We start from the raw sequence: 17,639 nt of genomic DNA, 5'->3' as shown, positions 1-17,639 counted from the left end.
ACTGTAGTCCAGCCTGTTGTAGCTCTGGTGTGCTGCCTGAAGCTACTTCTGCCAATCAAATCAAATCCCATTTTATTTGTCACATGAGCCGAATATAACAGGAGCAGACCTTACCGTGAAATGCTTACTTACAAGCCCGACAATGCATAGTTAAGAAAATATTTACTAAATGTATTTTATTTAACCAGGCATAAATAAACGATAGTAAATATCTATCTATCTATATATATATATATATCTATATATATATATATATATATATATATATATATATATATATATATATATATATATATTAAAATCAAATAGCAATAACGAGGCTATGAACAGATGGTACTGGTACAGAGTCAATGTGCGGAGGTACAGGTTAGTCGAGTTAATTTGTACATGTAGGGGGGGGGGAGGGGGGGTTATAGACTGTCTTATGGCTTCGGGGTAGAAGCTGTTAAGGAGCCTTTTGGACCTAGACTTTGCGCTCCGGTACCGCTTACTGTGCAGTAGCTGAGAGAACAGTCTATGACTTGGGTGACTGGAGTCCTGGACACGTTTCTGGGCCTTCCTCTGAGTGATCACATAATGTGTCAGCTAAATCATCCTGCTCATGTACGTCACTGACTGCACTGACTCACAGTTCAGACTTCGACAATATATAAGGGGGAATTATATGAAATATTGAAGGGAGGTTTTCGGAAATACATTCAGCAATGTAAAATGACATCTGGCCAACTACTGCAATTATGCCATGCTCATGTAAATGGGATATTAAAAACAGAATGCATTGGATTCCTCATGTTTAATGGACAAATTTACTCACACATTTGGCCAAAACAATTCTCACAATTTTCTCAGTTCAATTGCTAAATATTCAACTGATTTCCAAGAACTGCTCATAAAGGGAAGTTGCAATGGACACATTGGGATTACAATAAGAGGCTACTGTAGCTTTCGCCACTCGCCTTACCTGTGTATCCTGTTAATTAAAAGCTGGGGGATCACTCATCTAGTGGAGCGGGATTACAAAAGCTCTGTGGGTGTGATACCAACACATGCAGACACGCTGATCTTGACAACCGAAACAAACTCCAAATGCATCCAACAAGTTTGTAGAGTCACAAGCTTGACGTGGTCATTGTGTGCTATGAATATGGGACCAAATACTAAAGCTTTGACTACTTTAACATATTATGGCTGGGGGGCAGTATTGAGTAGCTTGGATGAATAAGGTACCCAGAGTAAACTGTCTGCTACTCAGGCCCAGTCGCTAATATATGCATATTATTAGTAGATTTGGATAGGAACCACTATGAAGTTTCTAAAACTGTTTGAATGATGTCTGTGAGTACAACAGAACTCATATGGCAGGCAAAAACCTATCATACGCACAGTGTCTATGGGGTCAAATTGCACTTCCCGAGGCTTCCACTAGATGTCAACAGTCTTTAGAACCCTGTTTGATGTTTCTCCTGTGAAGTGGGGGAGAATGAGAGGGGAATGAGTCAGACGTCTGCCAGAGAGGCATGAGCTGACCACGCGCGTTCACATGATAGTTAACTCGAGTTCCATTGCAAGTCTACAGACAAAGGAATTCTGCGGTTGGAACATTACTGAAGATTTATGTTAAAAACATCCTAAAGATTGATTCTATACATCCTTTGACATGTTACTAGGCTAAACACGTGAACAAAAAGGAGGTATTTGGACATAAATTATGGACATTATCGAACAAAACAAACATTTATTGTGGAACTGGGATTCCTGGGAGTGCATTCTGATGAAGATCATCAAAGGTAGGTGAATATTTATAATGCTATTTCTGACTTCTGTTGACTACAGAACATGGCGGATATCTGTTTAGGTTGTTTTGGTCTCTGAGCGCTGTACTCAGATTATTGCATGGTGTGCTTTTACGGTAAAGCTTTTTTGAGATCTGACACGGTGTAAAGATCGTCTGCTGAAGAAGGTGTGGACCAAAGCACAGCGTGGTAAGTGTTCATACTTTTATTTCAATCCAACACTCAATAACAAAAGTAACAAAGAGAATGAACGAAAACCGGAACAGCCCTGTCAGGTGCAGAAACACAAAACAGAAATTAACTACCCACAAAACCCAGTGGGAAAAAGCTACCTAAGTATGGTTCCCAATCAGAGACAACGATAGACAGCTGTCCTGATTGAGAACCATACCCGCCCAAAACAAAGAAATACAAAAACATAGAAAAAGGAACATAGAATGCCCACCCAAATCACACCCTGACCAAACCAAAATAGAGACATAAAAAGCTCTAAGGTCAGGGCGAGACAGTACCCCCCCCAAAGGTGCGGACTCCGGCCGCAAAACCTGAACCAATAGGGGAGGGTCTAGGTGGGTATTTCTCCGCGGTGGCGGCTCTGGTGAGGGACGCCAACCCCTGACTGGGGACTCTCGTAGCGGGCCCCGGACTGGGGACCCTCGTAGCAGGCCCCGGACCGAAGGGAGCCTCTGGAAGCTCCGGACCGAATGGCGCCTCTGGAAGCTCCGGACCGAAGGGCGCCTCTGGACGCTCTGGACCGAAGGGCGCCTCTGGACGCTCCAGATCGAAGGGCGCCTCTGGAAGCTCTGGACCGAAGGGCGCCTCTGGACACTTGGGACCTAAGGGAGCCTCTGGACGCTCCGGACTGAAGGGCGACACTGGAGGCTCCGGACTGGAGGGCGACTCTGGAGGGAGCCCTGTGGCAAACCCACGCACCAGGCTGTCTCTGCGTCTCCTCCCTCCAGAGTCCTAGAGGAGACCTACAGGAGGCCTGGTGCGTGGAGGAGGCACCGGACGAACCGGGCTGTGGGGGAGCACTGGAGCTCTGGTGCGCAGCCTTGGCACCACTCCTCCAGGCTGAAAGCCCACTTTAGCCTGGCCCCACCAGAGTGCAAGCACAGGTCGAGTCGGGCGGAGCGCAGGCATAGGACAAACTGAACCATCCCAGCGCCCTGAAGACCCAGTATGCAGAGCTGGCGCAGGATACCCTGGGCCGAAACGGCGCACTGGAGACCAAACGTGCTGAGCTGGCACAATCCGCCCTGGCTGGATGCCCACTCTTGCAAGGCACTTGCGGGGGGCTGGCATGTAGCGCTCCGGGCTATGAGCGCGCACTGGAGACACCGCATAACACGGTGCCTGACCAGTACCACGCTGCCTCCGGTAAGCACGGGGAGTTGGCTCAGGTCTATTGCCTGACTCCGCCAATGTCTCTGTGTGCCACCCCCCAATTTTTTGGGGGGCGGGGCTGCCTCTCGTGCCTGCTGTGCTGCCTTGCCTCATATCGCCGCCTCTCAGCTTTAGCTGCCTCCAGTTCTTCTTGCGGGCGGCAATATTCTTCAGCCTGTCTCCAGGGTCCCTGTCCGTTCAATATCTCCTCCCATGTCCAGGAATCCTGAAGTTTCTGCTCCTCCATACCACACTGCTTGGTCCGCTTGTGGTGGGTAGTTCTGTAACAATCGTTTGTTGAAGAAGGTGTGGACCAAAGCGCAGCGTGGTAAGTGTTCATACTCTTATTTCAACTGAACACTCAATAACAAAAATAACAAAGAGAATGAACGAAAACCGGAACAGTCCTGTCAGGTGCAGAAACACAAAAGAACCATACCCGTCCATACCCGTCCAAAACAAAGAAATACAAAAACATAGAAAAAGGAACATAGAATGCCCACCCAAATCACACCCTGACCAAACCAAAACAGAGACATAAAAAGCTCTAAGGTCAGGGCGTGACACACAGCGGTTGCATTAAGGAGAAGTGTATCTATAATTCCTTGCATAATAGTTGTATCTTTTATCAATGTTTATTATGAGTATTTCTGTAAATTGATGTGGCTCTGCAAAATCACCGGATGTTTTGGAACTACTGAACATAACGCGTCAATGTATACTGAGTTTTTTTTATATAAATATGAACTTTATCGAACAAAACATACATGTATTGTGTAACATGAAGTCCTATGAGTGTCGTCTGATGAAGATCATCAAAGGTTAGTCATTCATTCATTCATTCATTCATCATTCATATCTCTATTTCTGCTTTTTGTGACTGCTCTCTTTGGCTGGAAAAATGGCTGTGTTTTCTGTGACTAGGCACTCACCTAACATAATCGTTTGGTTTGCTTTCGTCTGGTTTGCTTTTTTGAAATCGGACACTGTGGTGGGATTAACAAGAAGTGTATCTTTAAAATGGTATAAAATACTTGTATGTTTGAGGAATTATGGGATGGGATTTCTGGGATTTCTGTTGTTTTGAATTTGGCACCCTGCACTTTCACTGGCTGTTGTCATATCGATCCCGTTAGCGGGATGTCAGCCCAAAGTGAATTTGTCCAAATACTTTATAAAGTAAAATAAAACGGATTCAAATGACGGATACATCCTAAAGATGACACTGGGAGTCAGGAAGCAGGTGGCAAGTTTAATAATAAAGAACATAGAGCAATACTAAACAAGAGAAACATCTGGACATGAACACAGAACTAATACTGCATGAAGAGTGAGGCTAGGGAGTGCTAGATAAAGGGGGGGTAATCAGGATAGTGATGAAGTTCAGGTGTGCCTCATGATGGTACGCAAGTATGCGTAATGAGGGTTACCAGGTGTGCGTAATGTTGGGTTTCCAGGACCTGTGGTGATCCGCCTGCTCCTTCTGGCGGCGGATGGCACACTGGAGCCTCACGTGGGCATAGTTCCAAACCTCGTCTGCACACCTGAACCAATCATCCACCACAGGAGCTTAGGTCTGGCTCGGGGTCCACAGAGCCAGGGCAGATTGATAACTTAGAACACATTGGAAGGGAGTCAGCCCGGTGGAAGAGTAACAAAATATATTCTGGGTGTACTCCGCCCATGGAAAGAATCTGGCTACTCCCCCTGCCGGTCCTGACAGTGACTCCCCAGGAATCTCCCCAGCTCCTGGTTCATCCTCTTCACTTGCCCGTTAGACTGAGGCTGGTACCCGGAAGTGAAGCTGTCCGTGACCCCCAGCTTCTCCATGAAAACTTTTCATACCTGTGACATGAATTGGGGGCCACGGTTGGAGACAATGTCCTCCGTAAGGCCATAGTGTCGGAAGACCTGCCCGGAACAGTGCCTCAGCATCCTGGAGAGTGGTAGGGAGACCAGAGAGAGGGATTTTGAGAATCTGTCCACTACAATCATAATAGTGGTGAAACGATCAGACGGAGGGAGATCAGTCACAAAATCTATGGACAGATGCAACCAAGGCCGCTGAGGCAGGGGAAGGAGTTTTCCTGCTGGAGCGTGCAGGAGCACCAGCTCATTCCATCCACTGGAAGCTGCCACAGTCTGGAAGGCGAGGGTGTACTCCGAAGCAGTCTGGGCCCCCTGCCAGAGTTGAAGTAGTTGCTCACCTCCCGCACTGCCCTGCGTTGAATGGTCGAAGACCGCCCATGAACAGAGCCATGAACCCCTCTTTGGAACCCAGCTCTTCCTCTCCTCTTTTCCAGATGGCTGTGATCCACTCCAACGCCTGCCCGGGTCAGCAGGGAAATGACCATGGCAACCTTGGACCTCTTGGTGGTGGGGTGAAATAGGGGGAGCACTGGAGTAGGAAGCCACGTCATACTTGGGCATAGTTGGGCATCACTGGCCTGGGCGGACTGCTGGGTAGGATGGGGGACTGTCTCGCTGGGACAACTCGTGGTAGAAGGTCCTCCGCTGTTTGAAGGTGAATCCTCTCGGGTAGTGTCGAGGCGGTGGAGGACACGGAGGACCTCATCCATAGTCGCACTCAGTTGCGCCAAATGATCGTGGTGTTGGCTGAGTAGGTGTCTCTGTTCGTCGATCATCTGGAAGATGTCTTTCTCGTCTGCTGCTTTCATATTGAGGCAGTATTCTGTAAAGATGACACTGGGAGTCAGGAAGCGGCTGGTGAGTTTAATAATAAAAACAGTGCGATACAAAACAAGAGCAACGTCTGGACATGAACACAGAACTAATAATGCCTGAAGAGTGATGCTTGGGAGTGCTAGATAAAGGGGGAGTAATCAGGATAGTGATGAAGTCCAGGTGTGCCTCATGATGGTGCGCAGGTGTGTGTAATTATCAGGAATGAAGGGAAGACCCAGACCACGTCGAATAAATAATGTTTTAATGTTCCAACATACGCAAGCAGTAGACAGGTCAAGGCAGGTAGGGCAGAGTTACAGGTCGGCAGGCAGGCTCAAGGGCAGGCAGAGTGGTCAGGCAGGCTGGCTCAGAGTCAGGACAGGCAAGGGTCAAAACCGGGAGGCCAAGAAAAGAGAGACTAGAAAAAGCAGGAGCCGAGAAACAAAAAGCTGGTTGACTCGAACAAACAAGAAGAACTGGCAACAGACAGACAGAGAACACAGGTATAAATACACAGGGGATACCGGGGAAGATGGGCGACGCCTGGAGGGCGGTGGAGACAATAACAAGGACAGGGGAAACAGATCAGGGTGTGACAGTAATGAGGGTTGCCAGGTGCATGTAATGATGGGTTGCCAGGTCTGGTGGTTAGTCAACCTGCAACGTCTAGAGCCGGAGCAAGAGTAGGCATACATAAGGTGCTTTCATTTCTAATTTCATATATTTATGAAAAAACCCTACATTATGTACTGTCACCTCATCTGAAACATTTGATCTCAAATCCAAATGCACACATTTTAGCTTCACTGTCCAAATAAATACAGAGGGGAGTGTATGTGTAGGTTACTTATCACTTCCTTATCTGACCACCATATAGTGGGTCCCACCCCCAACCTAAACCCATAACTCAACCTATAAGGCTCTATAGATATCTGGATCAGCTCCCAACCTCATGTATACACCATTTTAAGTCCAGCAATCTACTAGACCACCCCAGAATGACTGAATCTAAAATAGGCCAAGGGCTGCAAATACACACCAGGTAATTTGCTTAAGAGAAACAGTAGAGACGGAAAAGGAACACCTAGGCCTATACTGTAGCTAGGGGACCTCTGATGATGAGGATCCCACATGTGGTTGAGCCAGGATTTCCCTCTTATGCTTCCATTATATCAATAATGAGGTAAACCGGCTCATACGTGTTAAACTGGTTGAACTATTTAACTGGTTCAACCATGACACGCATGTATAACAACCTGGGTCCGCCGTATCAGTTAGATGTGACACTGATTGGCTAATACGTACTAATGTGCGCGTGTGTTGTGTGTGAGAATGTGTGTGGCACTGTGTTAAAGAGAAAAGGAGAACGAGAGAAAAGGGGAAAGAGAGTGGGCGCGCAAAGGTGGGCTACATTCAGTGAATCATTGCTAACAGGTCCTAAAGTGTTCTGAAGATAAACTACAGAGGTCCAGTTACACAGAGTTGGAAAGCTCATTCCGTCTGTCCACCGTGCTGCTATGAAACGCTGACAGGCTCATAATCCATATGGTACACTCGCTCATACAGTACTAATCTAAGATCCCTCGCAGGTTGGAGATGAACTAGTAGCATTAAGAGAGAGAGTGAGAGAGAGAGAGAGACAAGGGAGGAGTGATCATGCTGAGGGTTAAGTCGACAGAAATAGATACAGGCCACTAGCATATCAATGCAAACACTGCCCAGGGACAGGAGAGAACGAGGGAGAGAAAGACAGAGAAGGAGATAGAGTGGGCACCATACAGCCACATACACTCCACATAAAGACATTGAGACAAATGCTAGGAATCCAGAAACCACGCCAACGAGCCAGGTTTACAAAGACAAGGATGGCCGCAGCAATTTCTGCCCGTATCTAGTGAAGCCCACCTAAACACAACTCTACAGACCCGAGTCGACACATTTTCCACCTGCTCAGCGTGTCCAGCTAAACCCACTCCCCTAGACCTGCTGCGTGGGACACAGACTGGGAGAAGGAGGAGAGAGGGGAAGAGGAAGACCAGCGGCAGGTCAGGAAAGAGACTTGAGCGGCGCCTCCGAGGAGCCATGAGGACGGCCAGGCGGGCCAGCACCGTGGAGGTGCCCTCCTTCCTCCGCCAGCTGGCCAAGGAGACAGAGAAGATGGTCACCTTCTTCTTTAAGGGGGGACAGAGAGATGGCCAGGAGGGGAGCGAAGAGGACTCCAGTGATGAGGATAACGGGCCAAGTGTCTACCTGGACCGGCCCATCCTGGAGAAACACGCGACCGAGGGAGGGTCTCAGTGGGGGTTGAACTATGCAACGGCCAGCATGCAGGGCTGGAGGGCGCAGATGGAGGACGCACACGCCTGCATGCCGGAGATGGGAGGGGAGCTGGCGGAGTGGGGCTACTATGCAGTGTTTGATGGACACGCTGGCAACACGGTGGCACAGTACTGCTCCCGCAATCTGCTGCAACACATCCTCGCTACAGGTACCAAATTGGGCTGCACACTTTGACTAACTGATTTATAATCACTGTAGGCGGTCTAGTTTATTTTCACTTTGAGGGAATATGTGGGCAAGTAGGGAAGCATTTTACAACACCTGTTTCCGGTGTGTGTTCCACAGACATAGCTACAGACAGATGTTGTTTGATAGATCAATGAAGAACTTCTTTGTCTTGGGCATGGGTGTCTTCCATTGGAGCAATGACAAGGTGCCGTTGTGCAGTAGGCTTTGTGTATATTGTTCTTGATCTAAAGTTGTAACTTGAACACCAAAGACAATATCACTCTTGGTTTTATGTATCATTCCTAAACATTAACATGGTAGCACAACATGGCTGACAGCTGTTGTTGTTGAAAACCTCTTGATCTTTGTTCTTAGCCCGAAGTATGAGATACTAAATCTGACACTTGTGACTACAGTGTCTGCTACTTAACTCAAGACAAACTTTAAGGCTAACCTACAATGCATTAATTAATCATTTAATACCACAAGCAAGACAGACAGACAGTGATCTCAGAGGAATACAACAACGTGACCTGACCTCTGAGATTTGTGCTCTGGCATGGCACCGACAGTGGGCATTTGTCCCTTGGAACCAAGCTGGCAAGGCTGGGGGTCAAAGAATTGTATTGTAACTATGTGTAGTTATCCTGTAGTTGGCCCCACTGTAGTTAACTTCTGCGTGTCGATTTTAGGCAGAGCGACCTGATATGAATTAGAACCAAATGCTGTGTATTTGTCAGCTATAGACCAGGCCGTTAACCCGTATTGATCTCTCCTCCAGGGCGCGTAAAGGCAGAGGAGAACCCTGATGACGTGAAGGAGGGGATCATCGAGGGCTTCCTGGCCATTGACAGCCACATGCACACGCTGACGCGTCAGGAATGCTGGGAGCGCAGCGGCTCCACGGCGGCCGTCGTCATGCTCTCGCCGCAGTACGTCTACTTCGTCAACTGTGGCGACTCGCGGACGCTCCTCTGCCGTGACGGCCACGTCATCTTCTACACGGAGGACCACAAGCCCGTCAACCCCAGGGAGAAGGAGCGTATACAGAACGCAGGCGGCTCGGTGACCCAGCATAGGGTGAACGGCTCCCTGGCCATGTCCAGGTCCCTGGGAGACTTTGACTTTAAGGAGGTGGAGTGGAGGTCCCAGACTGAGCAGCTAGTTTCCCCAGAGCCAGAGGTGTATGAGCTGGAGAGGTCCCCGCAAGATGAGTTCCTCATAGTGGCTTGTGATGGCGTGTGGGACGCCATCGGCAACGAGGATCTGTGTGCATTCGTCCGCAGCCGCCTGCAGGTGTGCAATGACCTGAGGGAGATCTGCAACCAGGTCATTGACCTCTGCCTCTATAAGGTCAGTGTGTAAATGATCAGATCACACTACATGCAGAATCACAATGATCCTAAACCTCTTCCTCCTCTATGGGTACATATGCAGGACCAGAGTATAAACTTGAAAAGGGGTACAATCACACTCACTAATTGCCAAATTGAGTAAATTGCAATGATAACTGGACATTGTATGGAAAGTCAGAAGGTGCCAGGGCTGAGAGGGTTTAGAGGACTTTGACAGTATCTTCCGGCAATGATATCATCTCAAGGTCTTGTCTGCCCTCTCCCCTCCTGGAGTCTTGGAGACTAATACTCAATGTTCAGATCAGTCAGAGGATTTAACAGCAGGATACAGCCAGGTCGGAACAGCCAGGTGACTTACACTGCACTGCAAGGAGTTTGCTCCATAGCCAATGGCCATTTTCTAAATACATGTTTTATCAGGGAGTCACACTGAGACCAAGGTCTATTTTACAGATGAGCCCTGAATTACATACATTACCGAAAATACACACATCCAAATATAAATGCAAAATGCATGAAGAAAGAGAAACACGGTCATAAAAAAAAACACATTCATCACTAATAAGGTCCTAAATTTATGAATTTCCCCCGAGGCTCCCAAAATTCTAATTTAAGGAAATTTAGAAAGATTCTTCCACAAACAAGGTGCACGAAAACTAAAAGCTGATTTACCTAACTGTAGAGACCAAATGAATTTCCAGTTAGCCATCCCTGACACCAGGTTTGATAACTCGTATGTCTAAAGTTTAGTAAAGATGTTCGGTACAGTGGGACTTTTTGTGAAAAAAGGCTTTATAAATGAAAACATAGCAATGTATCAACCAACGTGACATCAAAGAGGTCCAACCAACTCTCTGGTAGAGAATGCAGTGATGAGTACTAAAATTGTTGCCCGTAATAAAGCGCAGTGCACTATGGTAAACTGCATCTAACAGCTCTAACAAAATGGCAGCTGCGTTCATAGCTGTTGTCGCCATAGTCTAGGACCGATAGGAACGTCGACTGAATAATCTACCTTCCACTATTTAGCGAGAGAGAAGAGGCCCATTTTCATTCTCAGCTTCTTAGCTAACTCATCAATATTATTTTTAAATGACAGCCTTTCATCTATCCAGATGCCCAAATATTTATAAGCAGGGTCACAACCAAGATGGACACCATTAAAATCACATATTCTAAAATCATTTATTTTTATGCGCTCTCTACTCTTAGAAAAAGAGATTCCAAAATGGTTCTTCGGCTGTCCCCATAGGATAACCCTTTTTTGGTTCCAGGTAGAACTTTTTTGGTTCCTGGAAGAACTAAGGCTGCTGCGGTGACCGTATTACCGCCACACCGGTGGTCACGAGTCATGAAGGCAGTCAAATTCAACGTGTCCATTTCGTCACAGTAATTAGGCTTCTCCAAGCTCTGATGCTGCTGATGGTCATTAGTAGCCTACCAAACTTGCTAACTGCCTGGTACTCAGCATTCCATTGTCCCTCTAATCACTCTGACATCAATGCAAATGTATTCGAAAATCTAATCAAACACTTCATGAGAGCCCATGAGCTCATGTTGCGCAACGTTTCTATAGGCTATGCAATTGCACAAGAAAAATATTGAGCACATTGCTTATCTTTACAACAGGAGTATAGCCTACTTGGCTGGCATGAAATGAACCAAGGGAAAAACATCCTCCATTTGCTTGAATAGATGACATCCCTGTTTCGAGCAATGGTCCATTCTAAATTTAAAAAAGTCAAGCATATTATTTATTATATGTAAAGAAAATTAAATCAAGAATAGTCTGATGGGTGACAATATTAGCCTATCACTTCTGAATTATATATTTTCACCCAACGTAAGGCAAGAAACAATGCCTTTTTTTGTGACTTTTTCAAATCATAGTCGCACACCTCATGTAGCCTAGCCCATATGCATATATGCCTTGGTAAGGTTTGTATCACAACCAAAGTGGCCAAATAACTTCTTAAAATTGGGCACATTACTACGTTTTACAAGAGGTAAAGAGACTAACTGGCAGACAAAAGCGGAGTGTGAGTTTCAAGTTTGGGGAAGATAATTTTCATCATAAAAATGCACCTTTACAATAAAAGCATTACATGCATAATCACATTTGGGGTCACTTTTGATAATGGTGTTTTTCCCCGCTAATGGAACATTTGTGCTTATAGCCTACTGCCATGTGTGAAGAAATAGCCTAATAGTTAATAAACATTTTAAGCTAAATGTTCTGATCTGTTGCGTCAGCCACATAGTGTAAAAAAATATTTTGGGATGCTAGTGGTTGTATTTATTTGTGATCCTTTTCAGAAAACTAGATGTATGTCACGGGTCACTACTTCACAGGAGAGCTTTTTTATCAAAATGCATTTTTTTTGGCAGAAATGCATTCTGGAACATGTGAACTTTCATGTGCCTTAATAACTGACTTGTATGCCATCTGTAAATAGGAACTAAATTATTAAATTATGAGCCTAGTTGTTTTAGCCACAGAAAAGGATAGCAACCATCCCGATAACCATGATGGGCTGAGATAATGAGTGGGCTGGACATGCCGAGAGATGAGTTTGGATTGGTCTGCCATATAGCACTCTTCCGTCTATTTGAGCTGGTCAGTATGTGTAGGTAATCCTGTCTAACGCAGTTTTGCGTAGTAAAAGTTTTGCGTAGTAAAATGGCATAAGTGTTGCTCTCCACTTTCTGGAGGACCGAGTTTTGAAATCAGTGGAATTTGAGTATGATCGCAAAGGTGATGGAAAAAACATCTGTCTCTGGATTACATCTTCAAATGAAGAGAAACCATGGCAACGGTAATATGAGACGCGTCCATCCATGATATATACCGGTAAGCTAGTCTAGCTAGCTACATTTTCAGATATTACACATTTCTAATTTTGACAGAAAGTGATTTAATTTCAAGTTAAAGTGTACTGTTAGCTAGCTACTGTTAGCTGGCTTGTTCGCTAGCTAATGTTACGTGTATGACCTTATCATTTGTATCTCAGAGACATTTGCTTGTCTAGTTTTTGCCTAATGTTAGCTAGCTAACATTGAACCTGGTTGGTTAGTAACAATAACTTGTGATTATGGTTCATTGCTTAGCCAGAGTGTGCAAAGCTATCATCAAGGCAAAGGGTGGCTATTTGAAGAATCGCAAATATAAAATACATTTTGATTTGTTTAACACTTTTTTGGTTACTACATGATTCCATATGTTTTATTTCATAGTCTTGATGTCTTCACTATTATTCCACAATGTAAAAAATAGTAAAACTAAAGAAAAACCCTTGAATGAGTAGGTGTTCTAAACCTTTTGATCGGTACTGTAGGAGTGCCTATTTATTAGGTTAACCGCAGAATATGCGCACTCCCTCAAATTGTTTGGAGAAAATATACTTTCTATTTAATACAGCTTTGTTCAATTGTATTCTTCATACTATAAAATAATATAAAATAATGCCACGGGATTCTAAGCTAATCTTGTCTGCTGAATGAACTAGTGTAGCCCACAGCCGTTTGGCATAGCCAGATCAGGACCTAACATAAGGACAACTCAGAGTATGCTATCCTGTTCTTCTGAAATAGACTACATTTTCTTTATATCATGTTTCTTTAGACCTGTCTAAAATAAATAATGGATTTATTGTGAAGGCGTAGACTATGTTAAATGGATTTATTAGACTTTTTAAAATGTAGATGTTCCAAAGGTCTGCATTAGTGGCTTGTGGAAGCCAGGAGATGCTAAATGTGTTTATGTTCATTAACGGTCAATTACCATGACACCGACAGTTATTGGCTTGGCAAAATTTTGTGACCGCCACAGCCCTAGGTAGCATCATGTAAGCACTCTTTTGGGTTTCATGTAGAACCCTCAGTGTAAAAGTTTCTACATAGAACTCAAAAGTTGTAACGGTCTTCTTCATCTGAGGAACAGGAATATGAAAGATCGGACCAAACTGCAGCGTGGTACGTGTCCATGTTAAATGTATTACAACTGAACACTGAATATAAAATAACAAAAGTGAAACAACGAAAATCGAAACAGTCCTATCAGGTGACACAACACAAAAAACAAAACAACTACCCACAAACACAGGTGGGAACAGGCCACCTAAGTATGGTTCTCAATCAGAGACAACAATAGACAGCTGCCTCTGACTGGGAACCATACCAGGCCAAACACAGAAATACAAAACATAGAACAAAACATAGAATGCCCACCCCAAACCAAAATAGAGACATAAAAAATGAACTAAGGTCAGGACGTGACAAAAGTGTTCTACCTGGAACCAAAAGGGGTTTTCAAAGGGTTCTCCTATGGGGACAGCCGAAGAACCCTTTACACAGATAGCACCTTTTTTTCTAAGAGTGTAGAGAACAATATATACTTTGTTTTACCTGCATTGAATACACATTTTTAGGTCAATAAAGTTTTTCTGTAATACAATGAAGGCAGACTGTAGTTCAGATAGAGCCTGGTCAACCGTGGGGGCAATAGCATACACAACAGTATCATCGGAATACAGTACGGGTTCAACTTTTGTTACAGACAAGTCAATATTGTTAACGTACACAGTAAAAAGTACAGGACCCAGAACCTACCCCTGTGGGACACCTTTCGTAATATCCAGAAAACCTGATTTAACACCATCAGTAGATACACATTGAGTTCCATCTGTCAAGTCATTTTTAAACCAGTTACGTGCAGCCTGGTCTAGGCCAATTGAGGAAAACCTCAGAGTTAGCAGTGAGTGATCAACAGTATCAAAAACCTTTGACAGGTCAATGAAGAGGGCAGCACAATGTTGCCTTTTATCCATACAGTTAACCACATCATTTATAACTAGAAATGGAGCGGAGATAATGCTATGACCTGGTCTAAAAGCCGACTAATAGAATATATTTCAAAGATAAGAAAGAGCATAGCAGAGAATGAATCAAGGATTCCAATGTGTTAGCTAGGCAAGAAAGTTTAGAAATAGGGCCAGAATTATTTAGGCCACCACCTTTGTTTATTTATTTAACCTATATTTAACTAGGCAAGTCAGTTTAAGAACAAATCTTTATTTTCAATGACAACCTAGGAACAGTGGGTTAAACTGCCTGTCCAGGGGCAGAACACCAGATTTGTACCGTGTCAGCTTGGAGATTTGAACTTGCAACCTTTTCAGTTACTAGTCAAACACTCTAACCACTACCCTGTCGCCCCGTGAAGGGGGAGTACATGATGGCAGTCAGCACTGGACAGGGTGTGTGTTGAAGGGCCTACATAATTACATACCTAATGTACCAAGCATCATGTAAGCAGTTATCTTATTCAGGTCCGCTTATGCTGGTTAGGACTTACAATGGTACATCTTAACACTGGCACGACCTGTACCTGTCCTCTAAATAGCAGGATTATGAGAGGGAGCTGTAGAGAGAGGGAGAGAAGGACAGAGGTGAGGGCAATACAGTGAAGGATTATGGGTGAGTGTGTGTGTGTTAGACTATCAAGGTCTTAGGGTCACACCAGCTGATAGCTAGGCTTATTTAACCTGGTCCAAGAAGAGCGTCACTTTACCAATGGCAACAGAACAGACTTACCTCCTTTGAATCAGTACTTAAGTTATATGGGTTATGTTGTAGCACACAGTGAACCTAACTTCTCAGCTATGTGACATGAGATCACAATAACCAATTAGTCCCCATAGAGATCCTATTAAATTACTTGGAGGCCTATGTCATGATCCCTCCAAGTTTCAGAATGGGGCGAAAATGGCATCCATCTTGGTCAGGGAGAAATCCAGAACCAGTCTAATTGGAATGAATGGCAGTAGAGGCAAAGGTGATGCATTTCCTGCTTTTACTTATGCAGGAATATACAAGTAAGGTATGTGATGTAACAGAAATTGTGTCATAGAATTATAGTCAACCTAAAATATTGTCATATAAAAATGAATACAGTTTGTACAGGTTTATACATTCAGGTTTATTAATAGCCTCTAAAATACATGTAAACAGACAAATGTCCCAGATTTAGGTTTTGGGGAAATCTGTGAGTGCTATTATATGATACCATATCAGTACTTGTTGCATTTACTCATCAACTGATGAGTAACTGAGCCAGTGTATGGCTGTGGATTGACTGCATTGTTTGAATGGAAGTTTGGCATATTAATTAACGGAATCACTCCTGTAAAACTGGCTGGCTAGCTAGCTAGCACAAATACAGTGCAGATAAATTATTCACATTCATTGTTTTACACTATCTTATCACAGCACTGGCAAACCATGGCTGAATTTTCAGACCATCATTACATTTTAGCCATTTAGTATGCATAGTGACTTACAGGAGAAGCTTTATATGAAGATTCATGTCCATTCTGGTATACTAATTCCTAATTCTACTTCCCATTGTTCCATTGTGACCTGTTTCCAAAATTCACATTTCTGCTTTCTGTCAGTACACAGTTATGACATCACAATATCCTTCCACCTGTAGTGTCATGTGAAAATCTTCCCAGCTGTCTTCTTCCCAGAAGACACTCTGAGACTTCATAGTCCTGCTCTCCATTGTGATGTCATAATGAGACTTATTTTCTTCGCTGTTTACATTATCGTTAAGCAAGCGAAGAATATTCCTCATCACCACATTATTCCTCAAGTAAACTTCTATATCAATAATGGAAGCTTTATGTTAGCTTTCTTTCATTGGCATTTCATTTAGCTTCTGAATGTTTGGGGTAACAAAGGACATTGTTGAAATGAATCATACGCCAACAAACAATGTTTCCTATTCAATATAAAATATTGACTGACGCTTCTGTTTCAAGAGCTCATAGAATTGTACCCCATTCAAGCAAAGGCATCATCCCTGCGCTCCCTCTTTGTCGCCTCCTGCAGGGTAGTTTGGACAACATGAGCATCATCATCGTGACCTTCCCTGGCGCACCCCAGGTTTCACAAGAGGCCCTACAACAAGAGGCCGAGCTAGAGACACTCCTCGAGGCCAAAGTGGAAGGTAGGTATTTCGAATGGGCTTTTGATTTGCGATTAAGCTTACTATGCAGCTGTAAACCATCTTGGCTTGTTCTCATTCACAATAGGCTTTCATAATAATATGACATCACAAAAAAATTAAAATTGATAACAATAACAAAAACACTGAGACAATGGCAGCTTAATTCTCTCCTCTGAGGACAGTGACCGATCATTACATAACTCACTCCCTTTCTCTCTATCTGTGTGTGTAGAGATAGTACATTTGCTAAGGTCGCAGGACAAGGACCCTGACCTGCTGTATGTGATGAAGTTTCTGGTCTCTGAGGACATACCTGGCCTACCACCTGGGGGAGGAGTCACCAGCAAGTAAGTCACTCACTCGCCAACTCATCATTCAGAGTTCAAAAAGCGACACAGGGGCCTACATGTGTGTGAATTAATAATAATAATATTAAATGTTCATAATTTGGCATAACTCATTTTCCTTTGCAGAAGAGACAGTGTCATCACTGCGTATCAGAAGTTTGTAACTCCCTCCAGATCTCTGGAACCAATGGTAGGAGACGACCAAACATAGGTCACACACTCTTGCACCATGTCTCGCTAAACACATCAGTGCAAACTGGACTACAAAGTAACTAAGTTACTGTTCTTCACTGACACATCATTGACTTGTCACATTCCAGGACATCGGAGGATCTGAAGAGTCCAAGTAGTCGTTTCCATGTAAATGTATTCTTTAGCCTCACGTATCCGTGGTGACCAATTCCAACTGGGGACTCTTTTCAGCTGAGGAATCAGCCAATGGCTAAATAAAGAAATATGGTGGGAGGGGGTTTGACCTGGGCCTGCCCTTAGCCAATCATCTCTTCTCTGTTCCTCATGTACACTGTCTATCAACAAGTCTAATGTATCTTTAGAA

General features: G+C 44.3%; 1 protein-coding gene across 1 annotated transcript; it reads left to right on the top strand.

Annotated features, from left to right (window-relative positions):
- The first annotated feature begins 7,946 nt into the window (after positions 1 to 7,946).
- Positions 7,947 to 17,294, top strand: LOC135545238 (protein phosphatase 1A-like). The gene is made up of 5 exons (XM_064972865.1): positions 7,947 to 8,352; positions 9,154 to 9,725; positions 16,619 to 16,736; positions 16,969 to 17,083; positions 17,210 to 17,294. The coding sequence occupies exons 1-5, from the start codon at positions 7,947 to 7,949 to the stop codon at positions 17,292 to 17,294; spliced, it is 1,296 nt and encodes a 431-aa protein (XP_064828937.1).
- Positions 17,295 to 17,639: the final 345 nt, after the last annotated feature.

Source organism: Oncorhynchus masou, chromosome 9 (assembly GCF_036934945.1).
Source record: "Oncorhynchus masou masou isolate Uvic2021 chromosome 9, UVic_Omas_1.1, whole genome shotgun sequence".
Lineage (NCBI taxonomy): Eukaryota > Metazoa > Chordata > Actinopteri > Salmoniformes > Salmonidae > Oncorhynchus > Oncorhynchus masou.
This window is presented reverse-complemented; position numbering and strand designations above follow the sequence as displayed.